General features: G+C 40.2%; 1 protein-coding gene across 2 annotated transcripts in view; it reads right to left on the bottom strand.

The window, feature by feature from the left end:
• SPATA16 (spermatogenesis associated 16) overlaps positions 1–12489 on the bottom strand; it is a 241231-nt gene that overhangs the window by 49315 nt on the left and 179427 nt on the right. For both annotated transcript variants that reach the window (XM_038748176.1, XM_038748167.1), the window contains exons 6-7: positions 10839–10986; positions 189–335 (exon numbers count right to left, since the gene is read on the bottom strand). In XM_038748176.1, the coding sequence (XP_038604104.1) occupies positions 189–335; positions 10839–10986 (295 nt within the window). The remainder of the gene's footprint in view (positions 1–188; positions 336–10838; positions 10987–12489) is intronic.

Here is a 12489-nt window from a genome sequence, read left to right as displayed (position 1 = left end):
CCTTGTGGGCAGGGATCATATCATCTACCAACTCTGTTGTTTTATACCTTCCCGAGCACTTAGTACAATGCTCTGCACTTAGTACAATGCTCTGTACACAATAAGTTGCTAAATAAACATATAAATTAGAATTACTGCCTTTAAAAGGTAATAGCCTAATGCAAAATGATCAGAAATACATGCTATACCTGTGAACGTTGGCAGACTCCGGTTTGACAGTTTTTCTAAGAATTTTCCATCATCCTTGTTTTTGAATCCAAGTGTCAAAAGATAATATTGGGTAGGAGACGTTGACCAGTCACCTGTCTGAGGCAGTACATGAAGTCCTTGAAGATCTGAAATATGGGGAAGAAGGTTTTTATAGCTTTTTAGGGCTCAAAATATATTTAATTGTGTATATAAATGCATGTGCATGTGAATAATTATACTGGCTTCTCACAGGATGCTGCGAGTATGAATTGAGCAACATGTATGATGTCTGATGTATGATCGACTTAAATTTCCTTTGAATGAAGATACACTGAAGATATTGAAGGTGGGTTCTCATTTATTTAGAATACAAAAGTCTAAGTGCTGTTCCTCTGCTCTTACCCTCATGTTGCTGAAGACCACTGGTGGAAGTGTAGGAACCAGGCCAACTTTTGCCCTTTTAAAATCATCCTCATTTGTGGCAACTCTGCCTTCAATTCAACTCTGCCTTCAACTCACAGTCGACATTTACTTCTCCCTCACGGACCTCCATGTCACTAATCCCTCTGCATCTCTAGCCTATTATGCTGAAACTGAATGACTCTTCCCTCCCAAATCCTCTCCTCCATCTAATTTTCCCATCCCAGTAATAGCACCATCATCATCATCTTCGAGAAGCAGCATGTCTCAGTGGAAAGAGCATGGGCTTTGGAGTCAGGGGTCATGAGTTCAAATCGTGGCTCTGCCAATTGACAAGTCACTTAACTTCTCTGTGCCTCCCCCTCTCCAATCTAATTTTCACTCAAGTTTCTACAGCACCATTCTGCACATGCATCTCCACTACTCAAACATCTTCAAAGACTTTAAGGCATTTTATCAGCTCTTCTTCTTTTACCTTTCAACTTCCTACTACTACAACTTGCTACTACTACACTCAGTGCCTTAATTGCTATTTTTTACACACTTACTTCTTGCTAAGCACTGTACTATGTTCTGGGGTAGATATAAAATAATCCGATCGGACACAGTCCCTGTCTCATGTGGGGCTCACAGTCTTAATCCCCATTTTCCAGATGAGGTAAGTGAGGCACAGAGAAGTGAAGTGCCTTGCCCAAGGTCACACAACAGACAGTGGTAAAGCTGGGATTAGAACCTTTCTGAATCCCAGGCCCATGCCCCATCCGATAGGCCATGCTGCTTATCCTTGTGGGCAGGGAACATATCTGCCAACTTTATTACATTATACTCTAACAAGTGCTTAGTACAGTGCTCCGCAAGCAATAAGCACTCAATAAATACCCTGATTGACTGACTGATGGATGCCTGGAACTTGCTCCATCTTCAAATCTGCTTGAATAGCTCTCCCCATCTTAACCCTTTTAAAATCCAACATACTCCAGGAGCTTTTCCATGATTTTATTCTTCCTTTGTCATATCTTTCTTACTATCACCTCGACACTTTTATACCACCTTAGCACACATGACTTTTCATTCCACTTTTGCACATAATTCTACCTTTTTTTAGCACTTCTTCCTTCTATTTGTAAATTATTTTATGTCTGGCTCCCCAGTTAGATAATAATAATAATAATATAATGGTATTTGTTAAGCGCTTACTATGTGCAAAGCACTGTTCTAAGCATTGGGGGGATACAAAGTGATCAGGTTGTCCCATGTGGGGCTCACAGTCTTAATCCCCCTTTTATGGATGAGGTAACTGAGGCACAGAGAAGTTAAGTGACTTGCCCAAAGTCACACAGCTGACAGTTGGCGGAGCTGGGATTTGAACCCATGACCTCTGACTCCAAAGCCTGGGCTCTTTCCACTGAGCCATGCTGGTTCTCTATAAACTCATTATGGGGATGAATCATGCTATTTTCTTTATTGTGCTCTCCCAAGCTCTTAAGCACAGGGCCTTATGCAAATAGGTGCTTCAGTAACTACCTCCGATGTTATAAATTTACTCTTTTAAACTTGCTTTAATATTTATTTTTGATTAGGTCTTTTCTGACCCAACTAATACTTCTGTAAACAGAATGCTTTAACCAAGCCCTTTCCCCAATGTGGAAAAGTTCTTGTACCTTTTTCTTTCAACTTCAAAAGTACAGAAAAAATCCTGTACTTTTGAATTTCCAAAGGGAGTTGGAAGGGATCCATGAGTTGGAAGGGCCACCCATCGTTTCCCTGACTAAGCAATTTCTTTTCCTTTTCTTCAACTCCCTTCTGCATCACCCTGACTTGCTCCCTTTATTCATCCCCCCTCCCAGCCCCTTGACACTTATGTACATATCTGTAATTTATTTATTTCTATTAATATCTCTTTCCCCCTCTAGACTGTAAGCTCGTAATGGGCAGGGAATGCATCTGTTTATTGTTGTATTCTCCCAAGCACTTAATACAGTGCTCTACACACAGTAAGTGCTCAATAAATACGATTGAATGAATGAATGAATGAATGAATGAATAGGGAGCCTCCTCAGAGAGAAAGAGGTGGGGTGGGCTATGGAAAGAGGAAGCTGGAAAATCCATCACTGCTTACAGATCAAGCTGGGCTGTTGTGGTCCTCCTGACATTCCACCATGTTTAATAATAATAATAATTGTGGTATTTAAGCCCTAACTGTGTGCCAGGCACTGTACTAGGTGGTAGGATCTTGTCTTATAATAATAATAATAATTATAATAGTGGCATTTGTTAAATGCTTACTATGTGCCAAACACTTCTAAGCTCTGGGGTAGATGCAAGGTAATCAGGTTGTCCCATGTGGAGCTCATAGTCTTAATCCCCATTTTACAGATGAGGTAACTGAGGCACAGAGAAGTAAAGCAACTTGCCCAAGGTCACACAGCTAAGTGGTGGAGTCAGGATTAGAACCCACGACCTCTGACTCCCAAGCCAGGGCTCTTTCCACTAAGCCATACTAAGTCGTATGCCATTGAGAAATGTCCGACCCATAGCAATGCCATAGACACATCTCTCCCACCTCCATCTGCATTCATTCTGGTAGTGGAGCTATAGAGTTTTCTTGGTAAAAATACAGAAGTGGTTTACCATTGCCTTCTTCCGTGGTGGTGGGGTAGATACAAGCTAATCAGGTTCGACACAGTCCCTGTCCCACATGGTGCTTTCAGTCTTAATCCCCATTTTATAGATAAGGTAACAGAGGTCCAGAGAAGTGAAATGACTTCCCCAAGACCACAGAGCAGACAGTGGCAGAGTCGGGATTAGAATCCAGATCCTTCTGACTCCCAGACCTGGGGTCTATCCACTAATCCACATTGCTTCTCTGAAAGGGCAACCCACCCCAACTTCATTCAATCAAATTGAAGGGGTTGCCCCCACATTGCTGCTAGCAAGATCAGGTGAAGCTCATAATAATAATAATAATAACAATAATAATAATAATAATAGCATTTATTAAGCACTTACTATGTGCAAAGCACTGTCCTAAGTGCTAGGGAGGTTACAAGGTGATCAGGTTGTCCCACGGGGGGCTCACAGTCTTAATCCCCATTTTCCAGATGAGGTAACTGAGGCACAGAGAAGTTTAGTGCCTTACCCAGAGTCACACAGCTGACAGTTGGTGGAGCCAGGATTTGAACCCATGACCTCTGACTCCAAAGCCCGGGCTCTTTCCACTGAGCCATGCTGCTTCTCATGGGCTGGGTAACCTGATTAGATGAAGGATCAAGGGGTATCCTGTTTGGGGATGGGATGGAGTGATGGGAATGGGAGAGCCTGATGCAATGTCCACCTCAGCTCTGTATCTCTCAAGCTGACCCCAACTCTGAGTATACAGAAGTTCACTAATCTCGGTATTTCTTAATACATACACAAACAAGTGAAAAACTCTTAAAATGGAGGCTGTGGATGACAAAGATGGTGATGAAATGTGAATCTGATAATACTTCGTGTTTACTGGATTAGTGGAAAGAACACAGGCTTACGTTCTAATCCCGGTTCCAGCACAGACCTGGTTGGGTTCCTTGGGCAAATCATTTGTCATCCTTGTGCCTCATTTCCCTCATTTGCAAAATGGGGATTCAAAGCCTGTTCTTCTGCCTACTTAGTCTGTGAGCTCCATGTGGGACCTCATTATCTTGTATCCCAGTGCTTAGTACAGTCCCTCTAGACTGTAAACTTGTGGGCAGGGACCATGTCTATCAATTCTATTATATTATACTCAAATACTTAGTGCAGTGGTCTGCACACAGTAAGCACTCAATAAATACGATTGAGTGATGATTGATTGATTGACAGTACTTGACGCAGAGTAAGCACTTAAATACCACAATTATTTAATAAAAGCTTTGAACAACAAACTTGTCTTTACTCCTGAGGTAGTGGCCCATATGCTATGGGCTCCAGCATCCACTGGAGGTAACCTAAGACCTGGGCCACTCCATCCTCCTGCTCAACTTCCTCGTCGCCAACCCTGTTTTCCTAACATTAAGAAGATAGAGAAGGTTATGATGACCTGGACCCAGATGGTCAAGATAATAGTGATGAGAGAGGAAAGAATGAACTATCTGTAGCTAGAAAAGTAGTGTGGATTAGTGGATAGAGTGTAGGCCTGGGAGTCGGAAGGCTGGGTTCTAAACCCAGCTCCTCCACTAGTCTGCTGTGTAACTTTGGGCGGGTCACTTCATTTCTCTGTGCCTCAGTTACCTCATCTGTAAAATGGGGATTAATATTGTGAGCCCCATGGGGCCTTCCCAGACTGAGCCCCCTCCTTCCTCTACCCATCTCCCTGCCTTACCTCCTTCCCCTCCCCACAGCACCTGTATATATGTATATATGTTTGTACATATTTATTACTCTATTTATTTTACTTGTACATATTCATTCTATTTATTTTATTACGACGTTTTGTTTTGTTGTCTGTCTCCCCCTTCCAGACTGTGAGCCCGCTGTTGGGTAGGGACCGTCTCTATATGTTGCCAACTTGTACTTCCCAAGTGCTAGTACAGTGCTCTGCACACAGTAAGCGCTCAATAAATATGACTGACTGAATGAATGAATGACAGGAATAATAATAATAATAATAATGATGGTATATGTTTTGCAATTACTATGTGCCAAGCACTGTTCTAAGCACTGGGGTAGATACAGGTAATTAGGTTGTGCCACATGGGCCCACACTTTTAATCCCCATGTTACAGATGAGGTAACGGAAACACAGAGAAGTGTGTTCAACCTGATTCGTTTGTATCTACCCCAGCGTTTAGCACAGTGCTTAGCACATAGTAATTGCTTAACAAATACCATTTAAAAAAAGACTATAGTTATTTCTGTTTTGTTTAATCTTTGCCTATTATTTTTCCCCTGCTTGAGTGGTTATCTCCTTTATGTGATATGGGTCTCCTGTGTGTCACAGTCCATATCTGAATTCATCTCCATTCCCACTCCCAACATGCTGAAAAGTGCTTCAGATACTGTAAGCTATCGATGAATAGTATTTCTGAGAGATTAAATATTTGGTTGGAAGTGGGATGAAAGAGATTAGATATTATGAGAACTATTGACTATGAGTGTTAAAGAACAATACTACTAATAATGGAATTTGTCAAGCATTTATTATATACAAAAGTAAGCATTAGTGGTATAATTCAACTAAAATGATTGTGCAAATTCTTAAGCCTTTCAGATGGATGGAGCTAACATACTGACCTAATGCCTGTAGAATTCGTGGCATGAAACAAACACACACACACACACACACACACACACACACACACACACAAGTGCAAACAATCGTTAGTATACAATTGATGCTGACACTGTGACAATTTTAAAATGTGCATTCATTTGTATGCACTGTAAAGGAATATTCTGCTTAACAGGTGGTCTACCACCAGAAATTATGAAATACTTAACCAGCTGTTGAATTATCATGTAATATTAATTTGAATGCTAATTGTTCTCAATTTGGTGTTCAAAAACCCTACTTGTGTCCACAGAGCTCCTTGCCCGTGAAGGATTTTAAAATTAAGTAGACCAAATTGTTACTTGGCAAAAAAGCAAGATTGATTTTAGAAGTATGGTTTTCTTCCTGTTAGGTCAGAGGAAAAACTCAGAAAAGCAATCCAATAAATAAATAGCCAAGATGATGCTTAGATAAAAAAGATGTCTTTTTTAATGGTCAGTATAATCTTTAAAACACGAGTCTAAAGATATCAAAATGATATAATTTAACATGCACATCATTTGGAAAGTAGATATTCTGAAATAAAAATTCAAAGTCCTTTTGCAAAATATACATATATCTTTAAGCTTGTTTTCCCCATTATACAAAAGCTTCAGACTTTTCAATAAGTACTAAATATAAGATGATACAAAATTCCATTGTAAGATCAGACTGGACTGTAAACTCATCCTCTAGACTGTAAGCTCATTGTGCGTGGGGAATGTGTCTGTTATATTGTTATATTGTACGCTTCCAAGTGCTTAGTTAAGTACTCTGCACACAGTAAGCTCTCAATAAATATGATTGACTAACAGATCAATGATTCATCCAAGCCAGTATTCTCTATAAATTACTGGCCTCCAGCTCCTTAGTGGAAAAGGGCAATGGTTATCTAAACACCTTTTGTCTGTATAAGCACTGAACAACATAGTCAAGTCCCGTTGTTGGGTAGGGACTGTCTCTATTTGTTGCCGATTTGTACTTCCCAAGTGCTTAGTACAATGCTCTGCACACAGTAAGCACTCAATAAATATGACTGAATGAATGAATGAAGTAGAAACCAGGTAATCATATCAGAAGCTGTCTCTGTCCTACATGAGACTCACAGTCTTAGGGGATGGAGAATAGATAGTTAATCCCTAATTCACAGATGAAAAAACTGAGGCACAGAGAAGTTAGGTGATTTGCTCAAGGTCACACAGTAGTTTCATGGCAAAATCCAACATGCTGTTATCCTCTGATTCCCTCATAACTAGGGATTTTGTTTATTATTTGCTCATTCGATCATTCATTTAGGTCAGTACAGTGCCTTTACTCTGAAAAGTTCACAGAATTGCGTGATGAGCTTCAGTCATTTGACTGTATCTTGAGGAGTGTGTTCAGATCAGGTTCATGGAGTTCATGGTCATTAAAAGAACACATAAGGGACTTGTATGTGTTCACAGGCACCCCTGCCTTTCATATTTCCATGTGTAGAGGGGACCACTGAGATAAGGAACTCCTCACAATCTGTTATAAAATTTCAAACAATGGAATCAGAAATGAGAATATGAAGCAAAAATTAAGGCAGTGGGGATAATGGAAGTCCATGGCAGAAATGAGAAGCAGCATGGTCTAGTGGATAGAGCACAGGCCTGGGAGTCAGAAGCACCTGGGTTCTAATTCTGGCTCCGCCACTTGTCTGCTGTGTGTCCTTGGGCAAGTCACTTCAATTCTCTCTTACTCAGTTACCTCATCTGTAAAATGGGGATTATGACTGAGAGCCCCACATGGGACAGGGCCAATGTCAAATCTGATTATCATGTATCTTCCCCCAGTAATAATAATAATAATAATAATGGCATTCATTAAGCGCTTACTAGTGCTTAGAAAGTGCCTGACACATAATAATAATAATAATAATAATAATAATAATAATAATGGCATTTATTAAGCACTTACTATGTGCAAAGGACTGTTCTAAGTGCTGGGGAGGTTACAAGGTGATCAGGTTGTCCCACGGAGGGCTCACAGTCTTCATTCCCATTTTACAGATGAGGTAACTGAGGCACAGGAGAAGTTATGTGACTTGCCCAAAGTCACACAGCTGACAATTGGCAGAGCTAGGATTTGAACCCATGACCTCTGACTCCAAAGCCCGTGCTCTTTCCACTGAGCAATGCTGCTTCTCTAAGCACTTAACCTAGTAAGCAACATAGTAACAAAGTAACATAGTGAGCATTTAATACTATTTTAAAAAATGGATTAATTCTAAGTCTCTGAAGGGCAAGTGGTCCCCTGAGGGAGAGGCTGCTGGATTTGTGGGATGCTTTTCTTCAGGGTTTGACCGCACTGCAAAGTCTTCTCTCCAGGACCTCACCATTTCCTATTTGATTTGCTCCAATAACTGCGACAGTCCATACAGGAGTGAAAAGGTTTGTAAGGACAATTCATAGTCAGATGTCTGGAGGTCCTCAGCTTCTTATAGTCTTCTATAGTCTTTCTAGACTGTGAGCCCACTGTTGGGTAGGGACTGTTTCTATATGTTGCCAGCTTGTACTTCCCAAGTGCTTAGTACAATCAATCAATCAATCAATCATATTTATTGAGCGCTTACTGTGTGCAGAGCACTGTACTAAGCGCTTGGGAAGTACAAGTTGGCAACATATAGAGACAGTCCCTACCCAACAGTGGGCTCACAGTCTAAAAGGGGGAGACAGAGAATCAATCAATCAATCAATCAATCGTATTTATTGAGCGCTTACTATGTGCAGAGCACTGTACTAAGCGCTTGGGAAGTACAAATTGGCAACACATAGAGACAGTCCCTACCCAACAGTGGGCTCACAGTCTAAAAGGGGGAGACAGAGAACAGAACCAAACATACCAACAAAATAAAATAAATAGGATAGAAATGTACAAGTAAAATAAATAAATAAATAAATAAATAAATAAATAAATAGAGTAATAAATATGTACAAACATATATACATATATACAGGTGCTGTGGGGAAGGGAAGGAGGTAAGACGGGGGGATGGAGAGGGGGATGAGGGGGAGAGGAAAGAAGGGGCTCAGTCTGGGAAGGCCTCCTGGAGGAGGTGAGCTCTCAGCAGGGCCCTGAAGGGAGGAAGAGAGCTAGCTTGGCGGAGGGGCAGAGGGAGGGCATTCCAGGCCCGGGGGATGACGTGGGCCGGGGGTCGATGGCGGGACAGGCGAGAACGAGGTACAGTGAGGAGATTAGCGGTGGAGGAGCGGAGGGTGCGGGCTGGGCTGGAGAAGGAGAGAAGGGAGGTGAGGTAGGAGGGGGCGAGGTGATGGACAGCCTTGAAGCCCAGGGTGAGGAGTTTCTGCCTGATGCGCAGATTGATCGGTAGCCATTGGAGGTTTTTGAGGAGGGGAGTAATATGCCCAGAGCATTTCTGGACAAAGATAATCCGGGCAGCAGCATGAAGTATGCACTGAAGTGGAGAGAGACACGAGGATGGGAGATCAGAGAGAAGGCTGGTGCAGTAGTCCAGACGGGATAGGATGAGAGCTTGAATGAGCAGGGTAGCGGTTTGGATGGAGAGGAAAGGGCGGATCTTGGCAATGTGGGCGGATCTTGGCAATGTTCTCTTGGCAGAGAACAAAACCAAACATACTAACAAAATAAAATAAATAGAATAGATATGTACAAGTAAAATAAATAGAGTAATAAATATGTACAAACATATATACATATATACAGATCAAAACCCAGGTCCTTCTGACTCCCAGGACTGTACTCTTTCTGCTAGGCCAGCAAGTCACTTCACTTCTCTGTGCCTCAGTTCCCTCATCTGTAAAATGGGGATTAAGACTGTGAGCCCCCCGTGGGACAACCTCATCACCTTGTAACCTCCCCAAAGCTTAGAACAGTCCTTTGCACACAGTAAGCACTTAATAAATGCCATCATCATTGTTATTATTCTCAATCAATACAGTGCTCTGCACACAGTAAGCGCTCAATAAATACGATTGATTGACTGGTTCTATAGCAGACCACAGCCAGACTAGAACCCAGGTCCTTCTTCTGACTCCCGGACCTGTGCTCTGTCCACTAGGCCACGCTGCTTCTCATTTCTGCCATGGATTTCCATGATCACTTCTGCCTTTATTTTTGCTTCACGTTCTCATTTCTGATACCCATGTTTGAAATTTTATAATGGATTGTTAGGAGCTTCTTAGCTAAGTGCGGCCCCTCTAATGCATGGAAATTCGAAAGGCAAAGGTGCCTGTGAACACACACAGATCACTTTTATGTTCTTGTATGTGTCCTTCTGGAAAGAGCAGGAGACATAGGTTCTAGTTCCAGCTCTTCCCTTGCATGTTGAGTGACACCGGCCAAGTCACTTCATGCCTATATGCCTCATTTTTCTCATTATGGAAAATGGGATAAACAAAATACCCATTTTTCCTCCCTCTTAGATTGTGAACTCTTGTGGGACAGGTATTGTATCCAATCTGATTCTCATATATCTACCCCAAAACTTGGCAATAGTAAGTGCTTAATGAATATCTTCAACAATCAATCAACGGTATGTCTTTAGTGCTTATTGTATACTATCATCATCATCAATCATATTTATTGAGCGCTTACTGTGTGCAGAGCACTGTACTAAGCGCTTGGGAAGTACTATAAATGCTTGGGAGAGTCTTCCCTCAAGGAATTTAGCTGGTGTAGTTGATTCAATTTATAGTGCTCTGAACAGAGTAAAAGCTCAATAAATACGATTGAATGAAGGAATGAAATTTATAATTATTATTTGTATTACTATCATTACTATTCTTATTATCATTATTTTGGAAGAAGACATTTTGCAGGAAGCTCCCATTGCTGATGATATATACATTCTTATAGTCCCATATCTATTAAAATAGGAATGGACCAAATCCAGTTTTACTTAGTGTTTATGCTCTGAAACTTAAGGCAAATATTAAGGAATAAGTAAAAAGTTAATTACCTGTGTATATGTAGTCCACATAAGCTGGGTGCATCTTCATGAAAATTTCTTTTACTTTGTCTATTTTATCAGCTCTAACTTTTACAGCAATTGGTGTATACATTACTGAAAAAGATTCTGCTCTAGTGACGGCTTCTTCGATCATGGCCTGAAGGGGGAGAAATGACAGTGCATTGACTGAAATCAATTGCTTTTTAAGAATGTAAAAAATAATTACTTCCATGGATGGTTTTAAATGTAAATACACTGTAAAGTAAAGATAAAGTATGTTGGTCATGAATATTAATTACAAATTCGAATTAGTTCTAGAAAACACTGACTTTTTCATATTCAGAAAACAAATCAAAGGTAAAAAGAACATTAGTAAACAGTTTTCTCTCAGTTGAGTTTGCTGTCAATGGAATAAATATTGAGCTAATTATCTTAAATACATTTTTAAAAAAGATACATATTTTGCTAGAGTTCAGTCGTCTAAAAATTTAAATTGGCCTATTCATGGCTATCAAAAGGCAATCTAAAGACTAGCCTTAAAATGTTATATTCTTATTGCAGCATATGTTTAAATATATATGTATATGTATGTATAGATCTCTCTATATATTAATAATAATATAATATATATTTAGGATGAATAACTGAGTGCAAATTTTTTCTTCTTTTAAACTTAGAAGCAGTGTTGCATAGTGTAGAGACCGCAGGCCTGGAGTCAGAGGATCGAGGTTCTAATCCTGTCTCTGCCACTTGGCTGCTGTGTGACCTTGATCAAATTAAGTTAACTTCTCTGTACCTCAGTTCCCTCATCTATAAAATGGGGGTTCAGTACCTGTTCTCCCTCCTACATAGACTGTAGGCCCTTTGTGGGAAAGGGACTGTATCTGACCCATTATCTTGTATCTCTCCTAGCACTTAGTACAGTGGCTGGCCCATAGTAAGCACTTAACATATACCATCATTATATCACATTTCTTGCTAAAAGAAATGGCCCATATTATGAAAAAAATCAATTTATTTTTAAACTGTGCCCTTTTCCTTATAATGCCCCTGATCATCCTAAAGTTACTAAAATAAACCTGATCATTGCTGGAAGAGGTCAAGCAGACTAAAAAGACTAAAAATGCTTTCACATGGACTAGTAAGGAAACTTTATCTCAATTTCAAAATTCTTTTCCTCTATTGAGATGCCAAATTTAAATGAAAATGGCAATAACTATATTTTTTACATGCCACTTAAACTGGCCAAAAGGCGTATTATAAAAGCTCTAGTTTTATACATGTTGAAAAATGTTCATGTGATACAGAGATGTTGACAACAGCACTGAGAAAGATACTTATACTTTTCAAATGGCAAATAAGTCTATTAAAAACCCACAAAACATGTTTTCTGGAAAGCAAATTATCAACAAATTCACCTCCAGCAGATCTCAGTGGTATTCTCCGAGGGACAAGTGACAAGATATTCATTCTTTCACCCCTCCCTCTAATGAGAGTGTACTGAGTCCTTATTCCTCATGAAAAATAGTGAGAAATGTGACAGCATTTTCTGAAGGCATTTGGTGGAAATTTAGAAGAGCCAATTAGCAAGAACAAAATATTTTCCTGAACATTTATTTTATTTATTTTGGTCAAAAACATGTCTACAAACATTTTGACG

The sequence above is a fragment of the Tachyglossus aculeatus genome, chromosome 1 (assembly GCF_015852505.1).
Source record: "Tachyglossus aculeatus isolate mTacAcu1 chromosome 1, mTacAcu1.pri, whole genome shotgun sequence".
Taxonomy (NCBI): Eukaryota; Metazoa; Chordata; class Mammalia; order Monotremata; family Tachyglossidae; genus Tachyglossus; species Tachyglossus aculeatus.
The sequence above is the reverse complement of the archived record's forward strand: the minus strand, read 5'-3'. Positions and strand labels throughout refer to the sequence as shown.